Source organism: Helianthus annuus, chromosome 13 (assembly GCF_002127325.2).
Source record: "Helianthus annuus cultivar XRQ/B chromosome 13, HanXRQr2.0-SUNRISE, whole genome shotgun sequence".
In the NCBI taxonomy this organism is placed as follows: domain Eukaryota; kingdom Viridiplantae; phylum Streptophyta; class Magnoliopsida; order Asterales; family Asteraceae; genus Helianthus; species Helianthus annuus.
The window spans coordinates 150,292,332-150,318,712 of NC_035445.2; the positions used below are offsets into that span (position 1 = coordinate 150,292,332).

The 26,381-nt window shown below is 40.0% G+C and overlaps 1 protein-coding gene across 1 annotated transcript; it reads right to left on the reverse strand.

Moving 5' to 3' along the window:
- Positions 1–4,624: 4,624 nt before the first annotated feature.
- Positions 4,625–5,968, reverse strand: LOC110901987. Its single transcript, XM_022148735.1, has one exon. It carries the CDS (start codon positions 5,966–5,968, stop codon positions 4,625–4,627), a length of 1,344 nt encoding a protein of 447 aa, XP_022004427.1.
- Between the last annotated feature and the right edge of the window lie 20,413 nt (positions 5,969–26,381).

Sequence of the window (26,381 nt, forward strand, 5' to 3'; positions counted from 1 at the left end):
TCTGATTGCTCTGTTTTATGCAGCTTGCTGACCGTATTCTGAACTCGACTGAGCTTGCCACGTACATGCTTGAGTTGGGTCGAGCGGGGTATAATAGCGGTCGTAAGTTTGGTTTTGCTGAAGGCAAGTCTGCGGTGAATAACAAAGAGAAAGACTACCACTTCGAATTGTATAAAGAGGATTGTGACGGTGCTTATGCTGCTAAGCGCAAGGAGTTTTCAACCCTTGAGTTTGCCGTCGTCCGGGCAGCGCAGAAGTTGTCCCGGAAACCAGATGGAGTCGCTTTGTTGAAGAAAGCTTTGGGAGAAGATAGTGATGCGGCAGGGGGTGCTGGCCCCAGTCAGACTTGAACGGTGGATTCCGGCCTGTGTACCGTGTATGGCCATGAAAGGGCCTGTAATGTTGGTTGTTTTAAGACAATTTAAATTTTGTTTACCTGTGGCTTGTGGATTCCTGTGAATATTTTATCGCTTTATGGTTATGCGAATTTTGTTATCGTCATAATATGTGCATGTTTAATTACTTTGATCAGGTGTCACGAATGAATGATGGCGCTGACAGGTGATGTTGTGTTACTACAACGTTTTTTACTCTGTCGTTTAAGTATGTGCGCTTGCATGTGATGTACGAAGTGATCGAGTTGCAGGTTATTGTGTGAGCTCAGCTGTGATCAGCCTTGGGAGCATTACAATGTTTAGTTACCTTGCTATCGATATTTTCGTGTTTATGTGGGCACGAAGTTGTGTTTTGGCGTTTTGTAGGCTTTGGTTGTGTTTCTGACCCGGCTGTTCACTTAGTTGTGACGAGCCTTGGAGGTCTACAACGTTTCCTATGGTCGAGCCATTGATGTTTTCGTGTACGCCCGAAGTAATAAATGCAGTTGTGACAAGAAATTTGCATGAAATAAAAGTAGCCAAACACTTCTTGTATTAAAGTAAATGTGTTGGATGTACGCCCTTTACGATTACATGGTTGTGTTACATGTAGCACTTTCGGAGTTGCTGGGCATTCCAGGTTCGTGGAACCTCTTTGTCGTTGATGGTGCGTAGTTTGTAGGCTCCTTTGCCGAGTACTGCATCGACTATGTATGGGCCTTCCCATTTGGGAGCCAGTTTTCCGGGCTTTTCTGCGTTGGACGCTTCGTTGTATCTTAGGACATAATCTCCCGGATTGAAGGTGCAGATTCGCACTCTGGAGTTGTAATACTTTTCCAGCTTCGACTTGTACTTGGCTTCGTTGATTGCTGCCATCTCCCTCCGTTCTTCTAGGAGGTCTAGGTCGATCCTCCTTTCTTCGTCGTTGTTGATTAGGTTCATGGAGAGCATTCTCGGAGATGGTAGCCCGATTTCTGCTGGGATCACTGCTTCAGACCCATAAACTAAGCTGAAAGGCGTTTCACCATTGCTTGTTTTTGGCATTGTTCTATGGGCCCATAGTATGCTGGGTAGTTCGTCGACCCATCCTCGTCTTTTTTCACCGAGCCTTGCCTTTATGCCATCGACAATGCTTTTGTTGATTGCCTCGACTTGACCGTTCCCTTGCGGATGCGCAACCGAAGAGAAGGTGTGTTCGATGTTCAATTCTTTGAACCATCGTTCGAGATCATCTGCTGCAAAGTTTGTTCCGTTGTCGGTGATGATTCTGAGGGGTAAGCCGAACCGGCATATGATTTGTTCCCATATGAATCGTTTGACGACTGCCGATGTGGTTGATGCGAGTGCCTTTGCTTCTACCCACTTGGTGAAGTAATCAACCGCGACTATTATGAACTTGACTGCCCCCGGAGCTTATGGGAAAGGGCCTACCATGTCTATGCCCCATTGTTGAAAAGGCCATGCGGTTGTTACGGGCACTAGTTCATTCTTGGGGCGCATGGTTTTTGGCGCGTGCCTCTGACAGCCACTACACTTTCTCAGTTCTTTCACAACATCGAGACGCATTCCGGGCCAGTAGTATCCGGCGTTCATCACTTTTGCCACTACCATTCGAGGCCCGGCATGGATACCACAGATTCCTTCGTGCACTTCCCGGATTAGATAGTTCGCATCGTCGGCGTCAACACATCAAAGCAGTGGGCCAAGATACGATTTTCGGTATAGTATCCCGTCTGCCATTTGATAGTGTTCTGATTTGTATTGGATCTTTCGTGCTTCAGCTTTGTTCTCTGGAAGTATCCCTGACTGCAAGTACATGATTATCGGCGTCATCCAGGACGTTGTTCCTGTCTGGATGACGCTTACTTCTCTCAGTGGAACGGATGGATTGCTCAAGACCTCTATGCGCACATCTTTTGCTAGGTGCTGGAAGCTTGTGGATGCCAGCTTGCTTAAAGCATCGGCCGGTTTGTTTTCGCTTCGATTTATGTGGTGCACCTTGTACGAATAGAAGGTTTGTAGCAATGTTTTCGCTTGGTTGAGATAGAGTGCCATTATATCACCCTTGGCTTCATATTGGTCGTTGATTTGGCCTGCTACTAACATGGAGTCCACATGCGCTTCGATGTGTCGGACTCCCATTTTGATCGCCAATCGCAGGCCAGCCAGGAAAGCTTCGTACTCAGCTTCGTTGTTTGTGCTCTTGAAGTCCAGGCGTATGGCGTATGTGAACTCGTGTTTGTCTGGGCTCACTAGCCTGAGCCGTGCGCCTGCTCCATCTTCGTTAGATGCACCGTCTGTGTACAACAGCCATGGTTCTTCTGTTTGCTTTTTCTCGGCTTTCTCCATCGCCTTACATTCTCTGTCTTTGTCATCTGGGACTTCCGTCATAAAATCTGCCAAGACCTGGCCTTTGATTGATGGTCTTGGCCTGAAAACCACGTTATGACCTCCCAGTTCTATTGCCCATTTGGCTAACCTTCCTGATACTTCTGGCCTTGCAAGGATATTTCCAATGTTGTAGTTTGTTAACACGTGGATAACGTGGTTGGCAAAATACCTGCGCAGGCGCCTTGAAGCGTGGATCAGTGCAAGGACTAGCTTCTCCATGATTGCATACCGGGTCTCTGGATCGGTCAAGGTTCGCGACACATAGTATACTGGTGTTTGAACACCTTGACGATCGACGAGTAGTACAGCCCCGACTGCCCTGTCTGAGGCTGACAGGTAAAGTACCAAAGGTTCTCCCTTGTTTGGTGCGGTTAATGTTGGCAGTTTTATGAGACAATCTTTTATCTCGCGGAACGCACCTTCTGCTTCCGGAGTCCACTGAAACTGGCTTTTCTTCATGCAGTTGCGCAAGGTTTTGATGAATGGGAAGGATTTTGCGGCGTGGTTGGCTAGAAAACGACTGAGTGCTGCTAATCGTCCTGCTAGTTTCTGCATGTCTTTGATGTTTGCTGGTGAAGGCATCCTTTCTATGGCTTGGACCTTCTCTGGATTTACCTTAAAACCATCTTTTGTGACTATGAAGCCCAAGAACTTCCCCTCTTCCATTCCGAATGAGCACTTTGCTGGGTTCAGCTTGATACTTACGCTTCGTAGCGTGTTGAATGTCTTCTGGATATTTGCCAGCATCGCGCTCTCCTCTTTGCTCATGATTACCAGATCATCCATGTACACTTCTATGTACTTGCCGATGGCGTCACTGAATGTTTCGTTCATCAGCCTTTGGTATGTTGCGCCTGCATTTTTTAAGCCGAACGACATCTTGGTGTAGCAATACAACCCTGTTGGAGTGCGAAATGCGGTTTTATCTTCGTCTTGAACGGCCATTTGAACTTGATGGTACCCTTTGTAGCAATCCAGAAAACATTTCCACCGGAATGTTGCCAAAGAATCGATTTTCTCGTCTATGTCTGGTAAAGCGTAGCAGTCACGGGGACATGCCTTGTTCAGATCTTTATAGTCGACACACATTCTCCAGCTGCCATTTGGTTTCTTTACCATTACTGGGCTTGCTACCCATGTTTGGTACCTGACTTCTCTGATGATTCCTGCGTTTAGCAACTCTAGCACTTTTTCTTTCATGGCATCGTGTTTGATGTCGCCCAGGTGGCGTTTGGCGTGCACCACTGGCTTTGCGTCTTCTGAGACATTTAGACGGTGTTCTGCTATGTGCCGTGGAACACCAACCATATCAGCCGGTGTCCAGGCGAACACGTCCATGTTTTCGTGTAGTAATTTCTTGAGCGCCACGCGCGTCAGGTCGGACATGGCGGGCCCTAGAGTGACTGTTTGTTCTGGGTATGCGCTGTTCAATACCCATTTTTCTGCCTCTATGCGCGGTGCTGGCTTGCTTGCTTTGGCTGGTCTGATTTCGTCTGTTGCTAAAACTTTCTTACTTGCATATATCAGCGCAATGCCTGTTTCGGTGGGGAATCCAACAGCGGAATGTGGTGCAGAGCAGATCATACTGAAGTCTCCTTGGGATTCTCTTCTTAGGAGGATGTCATGTCTTGAGTGCGCCGGCAATACCATGAATGTGACTTCTTCAGTTCTTGAGTTTCTCCCGTCTGAAAGCAACACCGGGAATGATATTTGTTTTAGGGGAAAGACGGTTTCGTTGCAGAAAGAACAGTTAGTGGATAATCGACTGGCTCTAGGCGCGCCTTGTCCTCTTGATCAAATTGATTGAAACACTGTTCATATATGATATCCGCGGTGCTCCCGGGATCAATGCAGATGTACTATGTCTGGTAGTGGCCAACCACACCCGGAATGATTATTGGTCGCTTTTCTCTTGGACCCCCTCTAACAACTGGAAAAATAACTTGCCTTTCGCGCCATGAATCATCTTGCACGCGCTTGTTGTAGTTTTTCCTTGGTCTTCGTGGACCTCCCTGCACCATGTGGGTTTCTAGCTTTTTGTTATCTGGCCCCTCATCTCTTCTTTGTATTTGGCGGTAATCACGCTTTCCGCCTTTGACCAAATGAGTGAGCTTTCCATCTCGCAGGGCTCTCTCGATTTCTTGCTTTAGACTGAAACAGTCGTCGGTTAAGTGGCCCGTATCTTTGTGGAATTCACAGAAGAGATTTGGGTCTTGGCCTCTCTTGTTGTGCATTTGCAAGGGTGGTTTGAACTGATGGTTCTCTGTGGCCAAGACTTCAGAAGGTGTTTTGGTCAGTGGAGTCCACTGTTTTTCTCTGTTTTCTCGCTTCACTTCCTTTCGATGGGCTATCTGGTTGATCGTGTGGCGTGCGTCGTCCCGTGGGGGGCTTCTTTCTCTGTGCCCAGAAGCCTTCCAGGGTTGATTTCTGCCCCGTCTGTTGTGTCGATCGTTATGGTTGTGCGCGCGCTGACGGTGGTCGTCACCTGTCAACTGCCTGTCTGTCTGCGCAATGGTTTTGGCTGCTTCTATGAAGGTTTCCCAATCTTTGGGTCCTCCGTCTCGCCCTTTGATTCTTTTAACCAAATCGTCACACTTGACCGCCCTCATGAAGTGTGCGCGCATCATCTTTTCTGGTATGTCGCCGATCTCTAAACATTCTTTGTTGTATCTTGTGATGAAATCATCTACGCTCTCGTAGTCTTTTCTCCATATGTTTGAACAGTCACCAGAGTCTCTGGCTTGTCTTCTCTGCTGAGAGAAGTGTGGTAGGAACTTCTCTCGGAAGTCGACCCATGATTTGATTTTGCCTGCTGGTAAGTTGTCGAACCAAATGCGCGCCGCGCCGACGAACGTCTGAGCAAACAGGTGACACCATGTTGGTAAGTTCCATCCGCCTGTCGCCCCTGCACCCTTAAACACCTGGAGGTGATCATCTGGGTCCCTCAACCCGTTGTATTTACCCACGTTGTGTGGTAATTTCGTTTTGTCGATGGCCGCGCATGCGATTTCTCGGATGAATTTTGAGTTTTCAGCCATGTCCTCAGGACGATAGCTCAAGGTGTAAGCATGCTCTGCTTTTGGGTTGTACCCCGCACGCTTGGTTGGTTTGTATGCTTCGTGCTCTGGATGAAGTCTGCTAAACACAGTGGATTCCTCCTTGTAAGTTGGGTCGTCTTCTTCTTCCTCCCATTCCGTATTCATGTTGCGCGCGCCCAAACGGGTTTGGATTGGCCTTCGCTGTGGATTGGAGTTTTGCACGAAGTTGCTCTCTGTTTCAGCATAAGTATCGCGCGTGTCGTGTACGCTAGGTCTCCTTATATTTTGCACTGGTCCTCTTTCTGGATGTAAGTTCCATGCGTTTGTCTGCTGAGCCGTGTGTGTACTCAGAGACCTTGGTTGTGGAGTTGCGAATGCTGATTGGTTAGCCTGTGGTTGGAGCAAGGCTTGTTGTGCGCTGAGCTGCGTATAAACGAGGTTTATGGACGCCATTTGTTCGGCATATCAGGAAGCCAGAGTTTTTCCCTCGGGTAGCCCTAAAAGTGCAGAGTAGTTGAGTTGTGCTTGTTCCGATGGAGCAGAAGGGCCTGCTCCATGGCTTAGAGTCTGCATCGGCGGAGGTGTTTGGTGTAGTGTCCCCGTTGGAGATTGGAAAGCAGCTCCGTTTGTGGTTTGAGTGATGATTCTTGCTGGTGTTTGGAAAGTGGGTCCAGTTGTGGTTTGGCTAACAGCCCTGGATGCACTTCCAAAGATGGATGGAAAATCGTTGTTCAGCTGACCCTCTTGGATGGTCTCGTTCCTTTGACCCCTTTGGACGTGTGCCGTGTCCGAAACGAGTTCAAAGGAAGAAACTTCTCCGTCGACTGGGTGTGAGTGATTTTGTTCTGCCATTTTCACGAGTGTTTTTTAGAAAAGAAAAGAGGTGAGAGTGGTTTTGTAAAAAAGCGGATGGCGCCAATGTTGAAACACTGGTTAACATAAGGACAATCAGTGTGGTTGTTTCGTCTAATGGGTTCAACCTCTTCTCCTACTCGTATTGATGGCTCGAGATCTGCAAAACAGTAAACACCGTTAGTCTCGTTAAGAGGGGGAAGGGGGTTTTCCCTCTTAACCAGGCTCCGGCGTGAGAATAAGTACTGTTCTGAGAGGAAATAAACAGTGTGTGTGTAGAGTGAGTAAGGAGAGTAAAGATCCTGAACCTGAATGAGGAAGGGTCCTATTTATAGCCGGAGGGTGAAGAAGGAAGGAGCAGCTGTGCCAGCTGTAAGCGCGTGCCAGCTGTCCGACCAAGGGGAATATCCTCTTGGTCTGCTCTGTCATGGCAGGTATAGTGGTACACGTGGCGTTCTTGCATTCGCCTGCGCTGGATACCTCGTACCGGTATTGTCAGTGCTGCTCCCTGAATTGTCGCAGGCCTATGTGGCATTCTGCTAGTGGTGACACGTGTTGTCCTTTATGTTGGATAGAGCATCTTTGGTGCCAACTGTGAATCATCCAGAAGTTTCTAGAAGCTTCTGGAGTGTTTTGTTGACGTGGATGCCTTGTGTGTACCAAAGTGGTGTGGTCCCTGCCATGTAGGCAAGGAATTGGGACCATACCTCTTCAAGAATCAAAGATAATCAAATAAAAATAAATAGTTTTTTACTTTAAAAAAAGTTCTACACGATTTCGGTTTGAATAAACATACTTAAAATCATACTTCAAAACTTTATTTTTATTCTAAAATAAAAAACTATTTAGCATTACTTGCATCCATATATCAATACTCTAAAAATTCGTAATTAAAGATTAATCTACCTCGATTTGGCCTTTAAGCTAGGATGAATTACACTTTTTTTTTTGAACGGTCAACGAATCCTTCAAATGGTTTACTGGCGAAATTCACCATATCGAGATACACTCGCATCTGAACCGAAGAACACCCTCACCTACGGCCGAAGCCTGTGAACACTCGCCCAAAGGCACGACAATGCGGTGAGGTAAAACCCGCTCAGTTCAAGAATCGAACTAGCGATCTGCATCTATTCGCCTAGTCTCTCATCATCACCCGGTGCCGTAGAAAATAATGAGGAGAACAGAAATCGAACCTAGTTTCCTTAGAACACCAAGCCTTTTCCTTACGACTCTATCACCACCACCTCATTGCCAGGATTAATTATACTTTAAAACGCATTTAGTGGACCTTAACATTCAATCGAGGCGTTGACGTGAAGTAAACAAATCAAAAACCAATATTTTAACATTCTGGATCTCTATAGGGGTTGAATCGGTCTTCTACTACTCTCTACGACTCCACGTACGTAATAAATGATGACGTAACTGCGGATTTTAGACATATAATCTTGTAAAAATCATATTCATTTTATTTAATCTCAAATGTTCATACCACTGAAGTATTATGTGTGTATTCAGCCATATTTAGGCTCGAGTCGGGAATAATAAGAGGCTCTTATTATTCCTGAATCAGCTCGGCTCTTATTAAGAGCCGAGCCGACTAGACTCAATATTTTCAACTGAGCTAACTAAGCTAACTAAGCTCATATGCTTGCATGAAATCAAACGCGAGCTTGCTCGTTTTTCTGGGTTTTAATGATGTTTTTTATAGCAGCATAGAACTACAAGTTAACAACAATTTTAAGTTACATAGGTATCAGATAATATAATACGCCATATTGCTAATATACAAACAAATGAGCTAATTTATACGAGTCCAGGAGCGACTTACTTGGGCCAAATAATATCTTAGTAGGAACTGGCACCGAAACGATCCATCAGTGGATCCGATTCTTTAATAGTAGCTACACGATCAGTAATAACTGAGTAGTCAAAAGGAATGTATGTTACTACTGACATAACCAAACTATCAACAATAACTCTATTACTAGTGATTAGTGAATGAAGCAAATTATTAGTAGTAACTAAGTTACTATTGAGACATGATCACTAACATGAAGGCCTCACCAATTAATCTACCCCTTCAATCATTCCATGATTTACATCCTCTTCCAAGTGCAAAATTAACTATAAGACCACCCGTAGGTAGAGGATTTAGGCGTTTTTCTTCAAAAGGTTGGTTGAGCGTTTCCTTTAGAACGCCGGAGAACTTTTGCTTTAGCCAGGAAATTTCCAAGTATTCCATGTAATATTATTTTGTTGTATTTAAAACAAAAATAATTGGATAATCACTGTTGGAACATTATGGGACATTATACCACTACACTCTTTTAACTTGAAGCCCTATAATGCCCATTTGCTGACTAGGACGATAAATGTCGGATAATGCCCAAGGGAGGAGCTTGAACTTCAAGCCCCTATACACATGGTCTAACAATTTATGTAACTTTCTGAACAATTCAACCCAAGAACATCATAAACTTCGTAGACAAGAATTGAAACCCAAAATGCATAACGCGGTAACGCGGTATGTACAAAGTGTGTTTAATTGTGTATCACCATAAGAGCATACACTAAAATGCAACAATATTAACAGGACAAAGTAAACAAATAATCATATTGACATTAGGCAGCTACAGTGTAGGCAACAAATCACTTTCAAAAATGGTTACTTAGAGACTCTTTTGTGTGTAGGAACTAGGTTCACTTTTTATAAAATATAATTACAAAATATATAATAACGAGACCCTCTTTCTTCGTAGAAAATATCATAGTACAATACGGGTTGCAATAACTAAATAAAAAGAATATAAAATATAATTTTATATATCAATCTTGATTCAAGCCGCATCTCTGGTGGGTCCTTCACGCGCATTTGATAGCATCCTAGACTCGAGCATTCATCATCTTGAGTCCTGAAAATACTCCTTGACTGCAACAAAGAGCACACTAAAATATTGATGATTTTGGTTGAGGCACGTGTTCAACACGCTTCCCTTAAAACAGATTTCGCGCCTCTACTAAAGACAACGCGCCTGTCTCCTGTTGGATATTTTAGTGTAATTTGAGATTGCGCGTGACATACAAATAAGAGTGCACGCTTATTTGAATGTCATCGGGACTAACGGGGGATCCAAGGGGGCAGCGCCCCCTTGGCGGGGGTTCGGGGGCAGCGCCCCCGAGAGAAGCGGGGTCCAAGGGGCGGCAGCCCCTGGCGGGGTCCAAGGGGCAGAGCCCCTGGCTGGGGTCGAGCTGCATCAGAAATTAAATTTCGGGCTAAATATGCACTTTTGAAACATGAGGGACCAAAGGTGTTTTTGTTCAAAACAAAAACTGCAGGCAGTTATGGAAAACTGTAAATATGCTCTCTCAAACGTTTTTCATAACCCTAGACGAATTAGCAGTTCGTCAAATCCCTCAAAATTCTCTCAATCAAATTCTCATACAGAAATCTAGAATCAAATCTGATTTTATCCGATCAAAGATTGGTAGCCACTCCAATTGTTTGATCTGAAAGTGATTACACGACTTCAGATTTATCCAAGCAATTTCGAAATTTTCCAACATCTCCCAGGGTACAACAGCCGAAGCAGTATGTACTGCCGGAGATGGCCACGCGCCCGAGGTTAAACCGGATAAAATTATAGTGTTAGAACTTGTGGAAAATAATGATATGAAGATGATGAAATTGAATAGAGACAACATATCTCTCTAAGTACCCAACACATGGGTCTTTGGAGTATCTCCAAGAACACTTCTATTTTTTTTCTCTAAAATTCCACTTTGAATTCTCTACTTGTAATTAGCTTCATCAAGTTAGGCATATAACCTACTTTGCATACAAGAGATATGGGGTAGAGAAGAGTCTCACTTTATTATAGATTTTATTAGAGAAATAAACTCTAATAAAACCTAATAAATTAACATAAAAACTCTACTAAAAGTCTCACTCTATTAGAGATTTTATTAGAGACATAAACTCTAATAAAAACTAATAAATTGACATAAAACTCCACTTAAGAGTTTATCACCCATATATGAAGAGTCTAGTAAATAATTATAATTTTACTAAATTATAATTTCACTAAATTAATATCCATTCACTCCATCTAAATTTCCAACAATCCCCCACATGAATGGAGATCGTTCTAAACACATAAAATTTCCAATGGAAACTCGACAGTTGAGTTTTGCATACGATAGGTAGGTGTTACCCTTTGAACCTTCGCTCATGAAATGCACTTAGCCCACTAGCTCTGAGTAGATCTCGATGTCTTTGAACTCGTCTGCCGTTTATGTAGATGACAATACACTTCACACAAGACTCTCCCTAGCGGGGTCATCTCCTCATTGTCGTGTCCAATAATGGTCGTGGAACACTTTCCTGGTTCTGCGAGAGCTCTAGGAATTGTGCCCTCAATTCCATTCGAAGCGACCCCACTTCTCTCTAACATAGGTGATTCTCCTTAGATCATTAAAAGCATTGTGGTTATCGTGATTTATCCAAATCATTTACCACATATTATGCTTAGCCTCACTCTTTGTCACTGAATATCATAGGAATAGACTAGGACGTATTTAAACACCCTTTTATACTTTGGGGGGGGGGTATGTATAACCATATATACATATCATTTATGCCCCCACAGTGACCACCTTTAGGCATATGAGTTAGTTGTCCTAATGAACTTAGATCTTGGGATCTCCAGTCAACTAAGTTAGGTGTCCTTCACATGCCCTTTTTCCATGGGCTTCAGTCTCATTCCACAACTTGATCTCTAATAAATCCTCAGGTTGTTGGATCCATAACATTAACAAATAACTTTGCGTATTTGAGATCAGTTGTCATGATGTGTTCTTAACTCGTAAGTTAATTTTGCCTATTGTCAACTTCTAAGACTATAACCTCAGTGGCCATCTGAATCTGGTTATAATATATGTCTTTGTAAGATACGCTTATCATTTAAGGCAAACATATCTCAATTATGCACTACGACCTTTGTGTCATCCACATAGTCGTCTGTTTGCAATGTTAGATTACGTTACAAAATCCTTATTGCCAAACTTTTATGATACAAATGCAAGACACCCACACATTTAAGTGTTATAGGATATCATCCAGATGGGGTAATGAAAACCATTTATACATACCCTTATAGGGTTGTTTCTAAATGAATCCTCCCCCATATTTCTTGTCATTTGATCAACATTTCCGTAACACCACTTATGGCGACATTTATACACATATGATTGAACAAAATCAACCTTATTGTATCAGTGAATTCAATTCATTGCATTAGCTTACATAAGCTTCCAAGCTGACCAAAGCAACACATGTCATTGTCATAAGTTTGTCACCAACTTAGAATAATTCTAATTTAACATCTAGAATAAGCTTAGACAATGAGTTCTCCTCATTAGCTTTTCGAACAAACTCTTAAAAAGTTACATGCCTCTTCCTTATAATGAATGAAAATTCTCCCTCAACTTTGTCTATACACAAGTTCTTTTTGTGTTCATACACATTTGAATGTTTAGAGTTAATTAGTCTCCGTCAAGACCCATAATTAACCAAGTACTAGTCTAGCATGCTTTAGACTACAATACTTTAGCATGTGAACAGAAGATGCATCATTCTGATTCATCACAACCCTAAGGATATCATAATATCACTTTGCAACATTCATCCCTTGCTAAGATAAAATAATGAGACTTATTCATAATCCTAAAACATCAATATTTAGGAAAGTCTCACAAATTATTGTATATAGCACATAGCTAAATTTCATCATTCATTTAAGGAGCATAACTTGTTTACCTTTAATCTCCAACAATCTACCATTGACTCATAAGTACTTAAACATAAGCCTTAATCCAAGTCACGTGGTGAACACATTCATCACCAACAAGATGAATGTTTCTCGTCTACAATCACTATTATGTGTGAGATAGAGTCAACTAGATTGACACTCAACAACATGGCATTCATAACTTTGCCATAAGTGATTTGCACACATCTATTGTTATTCATTAGGAGATATGTATATTTAGGATGCTCTCCCAAATAAAGTTAAAATCTCCATATAGATCTAACAATAATCAAGTGGTAGACGCATCTACTTATAAATCTCGCAAGATTTATTAATGGTATACAATAACATATAGTACTTTTACTTCCATATGTTAGAATTCACACTTGTGAATTTCCAATGACTTCGAATGAAATATGTCGACATGAATGTCGTTAGTGTATTTCATCTCAATACACTCGCTACGTTCTTTCATTACTCACTCATGATGTGGTTATACATTTGATGTTTCGTCTTTGACTTTTAGTCAATATAACAACTTTCAAGTTGTTTATGTCCAAGTATTTTCATATACTATCCGTTGAAAACCATATTCTTTTATACAATGTATAACCGACGTTATAATTATTTTCCACAAAAATAATTTCTACGTCACAACTATTAGTGATTTATTTCTTTGTAAAAAATTGCATGTGTTATCCGAAGATATTGAACACAAAACAATAAAATACATTGGAAACTAAATCATAAGTTCCAATCACTTTTAAATTTAAACGGAAGCATAGACAATATGTAGACATCAAATAACAAAGTGTTTTTATCTTCAACACTTTATAATCTGACCGAAATCTTCTCAACAATACCGTCCCATGGCATGTCTTGAGGTACTCCCTCAATAAGACTCCATGCACTTGTAAGTACAAGTTCCCCATTTCATTTTGAAACTTTAAACTTGGACAATTATGCTCAAAACAACACCAAGTTGTTACAGATACTACATTTAAGTAGTAATTTGTTCACAACAACACCAAATTGTTTTTCACCAAATAACATTTTTTAACACGCATGTTGGAAAAAAAAATGTTATAACATGTTTTTCCAAAGATATATTTTATAAAATAAACCGTTTCTCATATTTTTAATGCACACATAGGCAATTAAATGTTTACATAAAACATTTCTGTTCATTATGAACAATCTCTAACCTCGTATTCATGATACACATTTTCTAACACACGTGATAGTAAACTTTAAGTCATTTTATATATATAAAACATGACCAAATTAAAGCATCAAATGTTATCATTAAAACTCTATTCAAGAATTTCACCATATGAAGAGTTAAGAGTCTCAATAATTATAGACTTAAACTCTAATAAAACTCATCAAATGTCATCATTAGAATACTACTCAAGAGTTTCACCATATGAAGAGTTAAGAGTCTCAATAATTATAGACTTAAACTTTTATAAAACTCATCAAATGTCATCATTAAAACTCTACTCAAGAGTTTCACCATATGAAGAGTTTAATTAGTAATTAAAATTTCACTGAAATGGATTTAGAAATCCCAAATTAAAGTTGGTGATAAATCCCACTGTTAGTGCAGAATGTCTATCGCCTTCGTCAATCGGAACCGTAGCTGAAATAGAAGTAAAATAGGCTTTATATTGTAATTTGTTAGCAATAGGCAAGGTGGCATTATTGTAAATAAGGGGAAATCCCTTATAATCTTGTGCCTATAAATGGGAGCCTTAGGGTTTAGATTTAGGACTTTTGCCACATTAGAGCTTGGAGAGCTAGGTGCTTAGAGAGAGAAACTAGAGAGAGAAAGCAGCAAAACGTGATTCACGGAGCTTGTATTCGTCACATCATAAATAGAATCACCGATTAGTGTACGTTATTGTGTGATCGGTCACGCACGTTCACGGATTCCGCACGTCGAACGTTCGTTACGCAATCGTAAGGTGTCGAAACCGATCCTACACCACACAACTACACCATTACTTTATGGTGATTTAATTCTTGAAGTCAATCAAACATCAACTTCAATGTATGACCTTTTATTTCCAAATCATACAAAGCATTAAAATCAATGCTACAACAAATTACTTATATAAAATGTTTACATAAAACATTTCAAAGCATTTGTATTTTAACCATTTTTAACAATCATGTTAAAATGAAAGAAATTCTAACGCGCATGTTAGAAATATTAACATTTTCACAAAATGTCAATTCGACTTGCTAAAACACATATATGGTTCAAATAAATAAGTCATTTCTAATACTCACGTTAGAAACTAAACAATTAAAAAAAATTGCTTCCAAACTAACGCTTTTCATGAACGTTTCTAACACACGTGTTAGAAGACAAATGATTACAAAAATCATTATAAGACTTTAAATAAAGACTTAATTAGAGACATAAAACTCTAATCAAGTAACATAAAACTCTTACTTAAAGACATAAAAAAACTCTACTTGCGAGAGTTTAACGTTTACAAAAAACGTATGGTTTACACCAATAATTCCGGTCTAACACACATGTTAGAGAATTTAACGTTTACAAAAAACGTATGGTTTACACTAATAAACCCGAAATCGTTTAAAAACCAAACGGTTGAACCAAAACCATTCGTTTTGTACCACGGTATAGGATTTAAGATTGTATCTCAATCTCAAGAAATCCAAACACAACAAGTTGTATTACATACATATTTCCCAAAAGAAAATATTTAAAAGATCATAATCTTTAAAATATTTTTTTATTATAAATCCTTTTGTGAACCCAAAATCCTTATAAATAAGGTTTTAAGATTGTAGCAACAATCTCATGAAATCTTTTTTAAGTTTGTAGGAACTAGGTTCACTTTTTATAAAATATAATTACAAAATATATAATAGAGAGACTCTCGTTCTTCGTAGAAAATATCATAGTACAATATCGGTTGCAATAACTAAATAAAAAGAATATAAAATATAATTTTATATATCAATCTTGATTCAAGCCGCATCTCTGGTGGGTCCTTCACGCGCATTTGATAGCATCCTAGACTCGAGTATTCATCATCTTGAGTCCTGAAAAATACTCCTTGACTGCAACAAAGAGCACACTAAAATATTGACGATTTTGATTGAGACACGTGTTCAACACGCTTCCCTTAAAACAGATTTCGCGCCTCTACTAAAGACGACGCGTCTGTCTCCCAGGGTACAACAGCCGAAGTAGTATGTACTGCCGGAAATGGCTACGCGCCCGAGGTTACACTGGATAAAATTATAGTGTTAGAACTTGTGAAAAATAATGATATGAAGATGATGAAATTGAATAGAGACATCATATCTCTCTAAGTACCCAACACATGGGTCTTTAAGTATCTCCAAGAACTCTTCTATTTTTTTTCTCTAAAATTCCACTTTCAATTCTCTACTTGTAATTAGCTTCATCAAATTAGGCATATAACCTACTTCGCATACAAGAGATATGGGGTAGAGAAGAGTCTCACTTTATTAGAGATTTTATTAGAGAAATAAACTCTAATAATACCTAATAAATTAACATAAAAACTCTACTAAAAGTCTCACTTTATTAGAGATTTTATTAGAGACATAAACTCTAACAAAAACTAATAAATTGATATAAAACTCCACTTAAGAGTTTATCACCCATATGAAGAGTCTAGTAAATAATTATAATTTTACTAAATTATAATTTCACTAAATTAATATCCATTCACTCCATCTAAATTTCCAACATTGTGCATGATTGATCGGCGGTTCAGAAGAGCATACACATGACCCTCATTGATACGTAGTATCAATTTCTGGATAGATTGATGGGTGATAAGTTTAGAGAGGAAAAACATTAAGGGTTTAGAGAGAGAAAAGTGGATTGATTGGTATAAGGAAGAAAAGAAATCATGTTTTTTTTAGGGACATGCTATTCTCACACGGGGAAAATTATTTTCACACTCCAAAGCGCCGCGCTATGGCCATAGCGGGGCGCTTTGGTTGACAAAAGTTGATTTGACTGACGTAAAGGCGTACGAGGTTGCAGAGACATAAAGTGATACGAGGTTGCAGTGCCCCGTGAACCCTAAGCGCCGTGCTATGGCCAAAGCGCGGCGCTTCGACCCCAAATTTTCATTATTTAAACCTGCATGCAGAGAACATTTAGCATTCGAGGGTATTCGAGTGTGTTGTTGTTTGTTGATTTCTTTGCTCTATTAGTTACATTTTTTGAAAAAACGATGTCGTGGTTAAGTAACTATCTTTTCGGTCAATATTCTGACGAGTCAGTTGTTCCTGATTCTTACGAGGGGACCGCTATTTCTGACTCGTTTGAGAAACCGGTGTCGTCCAACTTGAGGGAGACAGAGGTTGTATCTGGCATTCGTTATCGTGATAACACGGTGCAGCTGGATTTGAATACCCCTGTGGAGGACCCTTATGCACAACAAGGTTATTCGAATTTCGGTTACGGTGGCGACTATAGCTTTGTACAGCAGGAGTGTTATCCAAACGACAGTTACGGTTGTCAACAGAGCTTACAAGGTTATTCGAATTTCGGTTACGGTGGCGAGCAAAGCTTTGTACAGCAGGAGTGTTATCCAAACCAGAGTTACGGTTGTGAACAGAGCTTTGAACATCAAGTGTATTCGAACCTCGGTAACGATGGTGAGCCGGAGGATGTGTTTGTTGACGAGGAAGGTTGTTACCCGGTTACATTTTCGTTTGATACAACGCAGACCTTTTCGTCACGTAAAGAGTTGGTGCGTTGGGTACAAGACACGGCAAAAGACAATGGTTACCTCATTGTGACTAAGAGGTCGAATAAAAAAGGAGAGAATTACAAGATTTGGTTTCAATGTACTTTTGGTGGGGAGCATAAGAGTATAGCTACACAGAGGAAAACGGGTAGCAAGAAAATAGGCTGCCCGTTCGAGATGATCGGGTTTTCAGAATCATCCGGAAGTGTTTGGAGGATCGAGGTGACGAAGGCGAAGCATAACCACACTCCTATTGAAAACTTCGAGGGTCACGCGTATGCGAGAAGGCTTTCTTCGGAGGACAAAAAACTGGTTAAGGAGTTGGCAGAGCAAGATATTCCCAACCAAAGTATCTGGCGAATGCTGACAAAAAACAATCCAGCTAGAAAGCTTATTCCGAAAGATATACACAACGTTGTTCAGAAGATCAATGCCGAAAAAAATGTCGGTAAGTCTCCGATGCAAAAACTTGAAAACATTCTTATCGAAAAAAATTACACTTATTACATGCGCACGAATGAGATATCGAACGAAGTTGAAGACGTCTTCTTTGTTCACGAAAAATCATTCACTATGTGGTGTGCCTTCCCGCATGTGCTATTGATTGACGCCACATACAAAACGAACATGTACAACCTGCCATTTGTTCAGGTCGTAGGCATGACGTCGACAAACAAATCGTTTACGGCTGCTTGTGCGGTAATTTCCGCTGAGAAGTCAGAGAACTACCTATGGGTGTTGCAGAGGATCAAGTCTATGTTGGCAGGATGTATGGAACCGCGCGTGATTTTAACAGACAGGGATTTTGCGCTAATGAACGCGTGTGAACAAGTTTTTCCAAAAGCGCATAAGTATCTTTGTCGGTTCCATATTCAACAAAATATTAATAAGAACAGCAAGAAGAAATTCTCTGACAAGGAGTGGAAAGAATTCGTACGTACATTTTGGACATTGTGCGAGTCTACGACCGAGGAAATATACAGGTATAACTTGGAAAACCTTGAAGCACAGTTGAAAGAAGCTGACCGTGAACGTGAGTATTTCTTACATAGTTATGTTCAAATTTTATATAATAACAAAAACTGACTATTTACGTTTTTTAATTGTAGAGGTTTTTGATTATTTGAAGAAATCATGGTTGGATCCGTACCGTGAAAAGTTTGTATCTTGCTGGATTAACCAAACTATCAACTTTCACCAAACTACGACCAACAGGGTTGAGGGCATGCATGCAACATTAAAAAGTCACTTTCCAAGTCATCGCAACACACTGGATAAACTTGTACTGTATGTTGATCATGTTGTTGATAGACAATACGCCGAGATTAGGAGTAGCTTTGAAACAAGCCTCCGAAAAATGATGACGCACCACAAGAATCAGCCCATGCTTGCATATATTCTCAGAAAGGTTTCAATATATGCGATTGAGCTTTTGAGTATGGAACTAAAACGTAAGGAAGACGGGTTGAGAGCCTACGGTGCAAGCTGTGGTTGCCAACTTTTTACCAGCTGCGGTTTGCCATGTGCCTGTCGTTTGGAAAAGTTGGAAAATAAAGGTAATTAATATTTTTGACCTTTCTCGTTATGATTTTGCCACCTAATTTGTTTTCATCCACAGGTCAGCAAATCCGGATCACACACATAGACGTGTTTTGGAAGAAGCTTGACTTCAAGCCTGCAAGGAATAACATAGAGGATATCGATGTAGACGCGGAATTTGAAAAATTGAAAAAACAGATCGATCCAACACCCCCTCAAGTGAAAAGGAGCTTCTTTGAAAAGTTTCAGCAAATCCTCAATCCAGGGAACAATAAATAAAAACCTCCTGCTATTCTGAAGAAAACTCGTGGTCGCCCAACATTTTAAACGCCGGAAGAAAGAAAGGTTGAAACCGCTAGAAAAAGCTCTTACATTCCGTCAGAAGAAACTTGGGTCGATGCCTCAGACGATCTTCCCCGTCACAGCTCGTACATATCAGCCGAAGATTCTAGAAGAGAAAAGAATAGCAAACCGCTCAACCTACACCCTGATTTCCAGAATATCAAGCTCGGTCCTAAGACGGATATAGCGATCCGCAATTACGCATCTCAGATTCCCAAAGTGATCCATCCATACATCGTTAGAATAAAGGACGTGAAACCAGATGGTCATTGTGGATTTCGATTGGTGGCTGTTGGGTTAGGAGTGAAAAAAAATTCATATTTGAAGATCCGGGAACAACTTCTAAAGGAGTTACGTATGAACGAATCGCTTTGGAGGCAGGTTTTCGATCCGGAAAACATAGGACATTATGATGCGCTGGTTACATGATCGATTTCAAGGGGGTGGGACGAGCAGGTATCGAAAATTACATGTCGATGCCTGAGACGGGGTTTCTTATTGCCCAACGATACGGTGTGATTGTTCACACCTTCGACATTCGTGGGAGCGATACAATTTTCCCTCTGCTGGGCGGGCCAAACGAAGCTGAGGAACCTCACCTGGTAGTTGCGGTTGTGTTCGTCGACAATGGGCATTTCATACATGTAGAGCTTGGAGGTTGTTATCCAATGCCTCCCCCAAACCTACTCTGGACAGCGAACAGAACAGAGCGCGCAGCAGCCTGGCATACATTATACAGGGATCAGATCAACACGTATGAAATGCTTACGTATCGTGCCCCTGACCTTAATGTAACCCCATATGTTCACGATGTATCTTAAATGTGTTTAATAATAATCACGTTTGCTGTTGTTCAATATACGCGTTACATCACGTTAAAAACCGAATGTCACCGACACGACCCAATCAGATTCAATACGCACTTGTACGACCCGAAATGACAATATAGATCATAATACTACAATTAATGAAAAAATACGTCATGTTCATGTACGGTAGGCGGCTGATACACATAACACTTCTCACAGGAGTACTTGTGCTTTCAAACCTAAATGATACGAGATAACGGAATAAGACATCACACGTAACCGATTTGATCCGGAACTTGCAGTACAGTCCATATATATTAAAAAATGATGTATAATGGAAAACACGGAAAATTTAGACTATTTATCGACGCGTTTGTGAATTAAAAACAATTTTAAAAAATTTAAAAAATGCCCAAAGCGCCCCGCTATGCTCATAACGCTGCGTTTTGGGCCCAAAGTGCCGCGCTATGGCCATAGCGGGGCGCTTCGGACCCTCGTTATACACTGAAGCGGGGCAGCTTCTCCCCCACTTCACCCAAAAACAAAAAACACACACCAAAGGTGCGATCTCACACAGTCGACCATTTTCGGAGATTTTCGAGGTTTTCAACCGCTAAAAGGTATGATCTCAAACCCTTAATCGTTTCTTTACAATATACATGTTGATTGTTGTGTTGGTTGTTTGGTAATGTCGATTTTTGCTGGATCTGTTCTTCAGAATGAAGAACCAAAGCGCCGCGCCGAGGCCAAAGCGGGGCGCTTTGGTTCATGTTTATTTTTTTTTGTTATTTGTTTAATTATTATTAATTGTTTATTAATATTTGTTTAATAATTATTATTTGTTTAATATTAATTGTTTATTAATATTTGTTTAATAATTATTATTTGTTTAATATTAATTGTTTATTAATATTTGTTTAATTATTATTTGTTTAATATTAATTGTTTATTAATATTTGTTTAATTATTATTATTATTTATTTAATTATTATTAATTGTTTATTAATATTTGTTTAATTATTATTATTTATTTAATTATTATTAATTGTTTATTAATATTTGTTTAATATTATTATTTGTTTATTAATATTTGTTTAATATTATTATTTATTTAATATTAGTATTTATTTAATATTATTTGTTTAATTAATATTATTATTTGATCAACGTGTAGAGATGGATTTATCCGATGAGGAGATTGAGCATATGGAGGCTGAGGGAGAGGTGGGGGACGAGGAGGAGCCGGCATGTCCGTATCTTCAGTTTCCGGTGGGGTCACGGGCGAGGGGGAGATGCGCTAGGTTGCGCACCATAGAGATTGGGGAGCATGTAGGGATAGATTGGGAGCTGCTGAGTACCGTGGGGGAGGTCGAGCATGTGCGTGATATAGTTGGGCTAGATACTCCTTGGTCGCGCCTATTTGAGTTAGCGATGGAGGACTCGTACCCTGAGCTTACGGTCGAGTTTCTTTCCACGTTTACATACGCGCCGCATCCGGCGAATTACGTGGAGGACCCTGCTTTTCCAGTCCACGAGGTTACATTCCGTCTCGCCGGTCAGGAGTTTGAGATGAGTGTGCGGGAGTTTGCTGTCCATACAGGTTTGTACACTGAGCCTGAGCTTGATACTGATTTATATACGCAGGCGGTTACGATGATGGACAGGCAGACGCTTATCAGTTTCTGGAGGGCCATTTCTAGGGCTCCCTTTGGGAAATCCTGGCAAAAGGCCACCACCATTTGAGACCCCTTGTACCGATACCTGCACCATGTTATCGCGTCGACTATCGTGCCGCGGGGTTCCAGCAAGGAGAAGGTCAACCTCAGTGACCTTTTCTTTCTCTACTGCCTACTACGCCGCCAGCCCTGCGATCTAGCAGCCAGCCTGGCAGATTACTTTTCTACTGCATACCACCGGCAGCTCCGCGGGTTTCTTCACACTGGCTCATTTATCACCGCCATTGCACATTGCACGCTCACTAGGGATCGTGCCCGAGCATGATCCGCTGCTGTCCGATCCGGTCCCGTCATCCAAGTTGGGCCGCGCGTCAGTATCCGCTATGCAGATCACCCGTACCTTTGATGTCGGTCTGAGGTTCAGGGGTGCTGACGGGGTGATTTGGCAGCCGGAGGTGTTGCCGGAGGTCATCCCGGTTGTTATTGAGGTGAGGCCTGGATTGTTAGCCGCTCCTGATGTTCAGCAGGCCGCTCGGCAGGCTCAGCTACAGGCTCTGGGCATCGAGCAGCCTGAGGTTCAGGCTCAGGCTCAGCCTCAGGCTCAGGCTCAGCCTCAGCCTATATTCGAGGATCCGGCGCAGGAGGAGCACGTCGAGCAGATCCCGGTACCACCTGTTCAGCCAGCTCCTGAGCCGCCACAGTACCCGCAGCACGTTTACGCTGACCTGCCTCCGGCAGCGCGTGAGGTGGCTCGGGACTTCGACCGGTGCCTCAGACATCAGGACGCACGCATTGACTGGATCGTCCAGACGCTCGTCGATCTACGAGAGCTCGCTGGGTTGCCTCCACTACCCCTCCCACCGTCCCCACCGCACGAGGATTAGTACATTACTTTGTTTGTTTAGTGTTTTATTATATATTATGTACTCAGTTGTACCTTTTTGTTGTGTATTGTATGTACAAAATGATATATATATATATATATATATATATATATATATATATATATATATATATATATATATATATATATATATATATATATATATATATATATATATATATATATATATATATATATATATATATATATATATATATATATATATATAGGGGATGGTTCAAATGAAAACCACTTTTATTGTGAAAACTCGAAAACTAACTAAAAAAAGCCTAAAAAACACACAAAAATTTGTTTTTTCAATTTTTTTTTATAAAAATCACTAGTTTTTATATATAAAAAAAAACTTTTTTTCAAAAAAAAAAAAAATTTGTGTAGTGCACATGTGTAATAATACACATGTGTAGTACACATACATATGTGCAGTATTACACATGTGCACTACACAAATTTTTTTTTTTTTTTGAAATTTTTTTTATATTAAAAAACCTGCGAAATTTTGATTGCAAAAAAAAAAATTAAAAAAAAAATTTTTTTGTATGTTTTTTTGGCTTTTTTTAATTAGTTTTCAAGTTTTCACAATAACTAGTGGTTTTCATTTGAACCTTCCCATATATATATATATATATATATATATATATATATATTGCAGTTAATCTTCTATTTACATCACGTTGGTTCTGGATTGTTTACGTTTAATTCTTATGGTTTTCTGTACATTTTATTTAACGTGTTCGTTTAATTTAACAAAATAAACAACGTTAAGAACTTATATTATACACATTCTATAAAAATAATGACGTAATGACGTAATTATAAAACAACTATGAATTATATGTAATAAAACTAAAATAAAAAATTTTTCCTTCAAAAATCTCTATCAAACTAATTCAACCAAAAATCCCTACCAAACTAACCCACAACAACCCCAAATCAACCCCACCAATCTGTTTAAAAATGCACATCCAAAGCGCCTCGCTATGGCCAAAGCGGGGCGCTTTGGTCTTGGTCAACAGACAAGGACTGACTTCTGTGCAAAAAGACAACCGGCGTGTTCGAATAGACCAAGCCTTTTTTTAAAGATCGCAAGTGATATAGGAGAAGAAGACGATTGTAGGTCGCTCTCGTATGTAGATCATGAGGAGTACCAAACCAGTGCTAAACTGCAAGGAAATAGATCGTGGCCTCTATTCTTCCCCGTATGTACGTCAAAGGGAATCCATAAACCGTCAAGGAACATCCCCTTGTAGAAGCTTTTCATGAATTATAAGGGTTAGGATTTAATTTCAGTCTGATCATACGACTCAGATTGCTTCTTGTTCTAATGGGAACATAAAAATTTATAATTAGGTAATTAATTCAACACTTTCCCTAATTCCATGTGGAGACGACCTTACATTAATATACTCATATAAGTAGTTAGGACGTCATATTTAACTTACTTTTGATTTGACCATGACATGTAGATCACCTATATATGAAAGAAGAAAAATGTGATTGAGCAATACGTTCAGTGAACATATAATGTTAATAATATAACGGAAAACAAAGTTGAGATAAATACGGTAAACATATAATGTTAATAATATTACCATAAAACAAAGTTGAGACAAATACGATAAAGATACAATTGATATGACATGGATATATATACTAGTGGGGTGCCCGCACGATGCGGCGGGAAACTCAGATCGGTGATTTTAAGGGTGTGTTAGATGTAATACATATATTATTAGATTTTAATTTTTAATTACGTGAAGGTCATTACAAAAAAAAAATAATTTGCTTTATGTCTTCAATCTCACTCTCTGTTTTATTCACAGCCTATCTTTTTAAATTAACACAACGGAGGCATATATATAGCTTCATTAATGGATGCATATATAGGATCGAAATTGTTAGGTGGTTAGTGTTACACCACATGATGACGACAAAGCTGCCATAGTTTGGAGTGTGCCAAAAACTGACACCGCATAATGATGGTCATTTTATAGCTGTATGTTTTGGTTCCATTTGATCTTATTTGGTTTGTTGATTTATTTTTGTTAGTTGATTTAGAATATATATAAACCAGTTTGGGGAACCAGAAATTTCAACCGGAGGGTCATGATATACATGTACTTTAAGCTAACTAAGGTATAATATATACTTTTCTTAACCAATGCGTAAATAAAAGTTAAAATATAAACTAATAAACTTAAAATAAAAAATTAAATCAAATAAACTGCTTTTAACTTAATTTAGAGTAGGTTATTTCTGAATTCTCTATGTTTTAGTGGCTTTAACCATTAAATTCAAAATAAAAAAAAAAATTAACGCCCTGAATCACTAACCGCGTATTTTATAACGTTTTGAGTCTATGTATTTTAGTGGTTTTAATCATTTAAGTCCAAAATCAAAAGTACAAGTGTTAAAAATTGGACTATATATCTGCTTTGTTTACATATATATTTTCCTTATAAGTCAACTTTGATAGTTGATGTAGGTAATTAAATGCATTATGACATTTGATTTCATTGTTTACGTTAAGCATAAGTCGTAACCGAATTCTTACTGTTGTTTTCGTCAATATTATTTGTTTTGTTCCGTGAAGTTCACGGAAATTAGCACTATATTTCAATATATTACTAATCAATTTTTATGCATATATTTTGTTTAGTTGGATGGCATGATATAATTCAAGTCGAACATATTTCGTTAGGTGATGATTGTTTATTCAATTGGTCAAAAACGAATTCGAGGTTATTTGTCACACCCCCAAATTACCACCTAGGGTATGTCCCTACTGGAGGTGCAACGATCCAACAAAGAGCCACCAATCATATCAAACACAAGTCATAATGTATTAAAATACCCAATTGAAAGAAATGTATCGTTTGAAAAGTTAAACCAAAACCAAAGTATTAAGCGGAAGCATAAATGTATAAGTGTGTAAATGAATGAAAACCAAATCAACATAATTGTTTATTATGACCACAACCACTCCAGCAACATCAGACGGCAAGCTCCCAAGTTCCTTCAATAATCACCTACAAGCATGTAAACAAGTGTGTCAGACTACGCTGGTGAGTTCAATCTGAAATTCCACCTGACGATGTGGAGGTAAACCAGGGAGCTCTTCAGGAAAGACATCAGGAAACTCTCGAACAACCGGAAGGTCTTCGAGTTTCCTCTCGTCAGTCTGAGAGTCAGTAATAAGGGCCAAAAGGGAAGGATAGCCCTTACGTAGACAACTTAGAGCCTTCATGGCTGAGATAATACCTACTGTAGCACCGCTACGATGACCCTGAACAGATAAAGATTCACCACTAGCAAGGGGAATACGAACGACTTTCTCCTTGCAGAGAATTTCCGCCTGATATTTGGATAACCAATCCATTCCCACAACTACGTCGAAGCTTCCGAGAGTGACAGGGAGTAGGTCAATGTCAAATACTTGACCCAAGAGATCTAATTTGCACCCCATGAGGACATGAGACGCTTCAATAGTTTTACCATTTGCTATTTCCACTACATGCTTAACAACAAGAGGTGTAGGACTCAATCCTAGACGACTACTGAATCCCACAGACACATAACTCCAATCGGCACCCGAATCAAATAAAATAGAAGCATAAACACCATTCACAGAGAACGTACCAGTAACTACATTGCCGTCGTTACGAGCTTCACCAGCTCCAATAGTAAATCCACGCCCACGCGCCACATTGCCCCCATTGTTCCCACCATTGCTCCCTGCGTTGTTACCACCTGCATTCTGTTTCAATTGTGGGCAATCCCGCTTCATATGCCCCTCAGCCCCACACTGATAACATCCTTTTCTAGACCCCTGACTTTGCTGAGATTGCTGCCCTTGCTGTCTCTGATTCGGCTG

Bases quoted from the DNA above. Each gene is read 5' to 3' on its own strand.
- LOC110901987 (XM_022148735.1), bottom strand. From the start codon at position 5,968: ATGAATACGGAATGGGAGGAAGAAGAAGACGACCCAACTTACAAGGAG.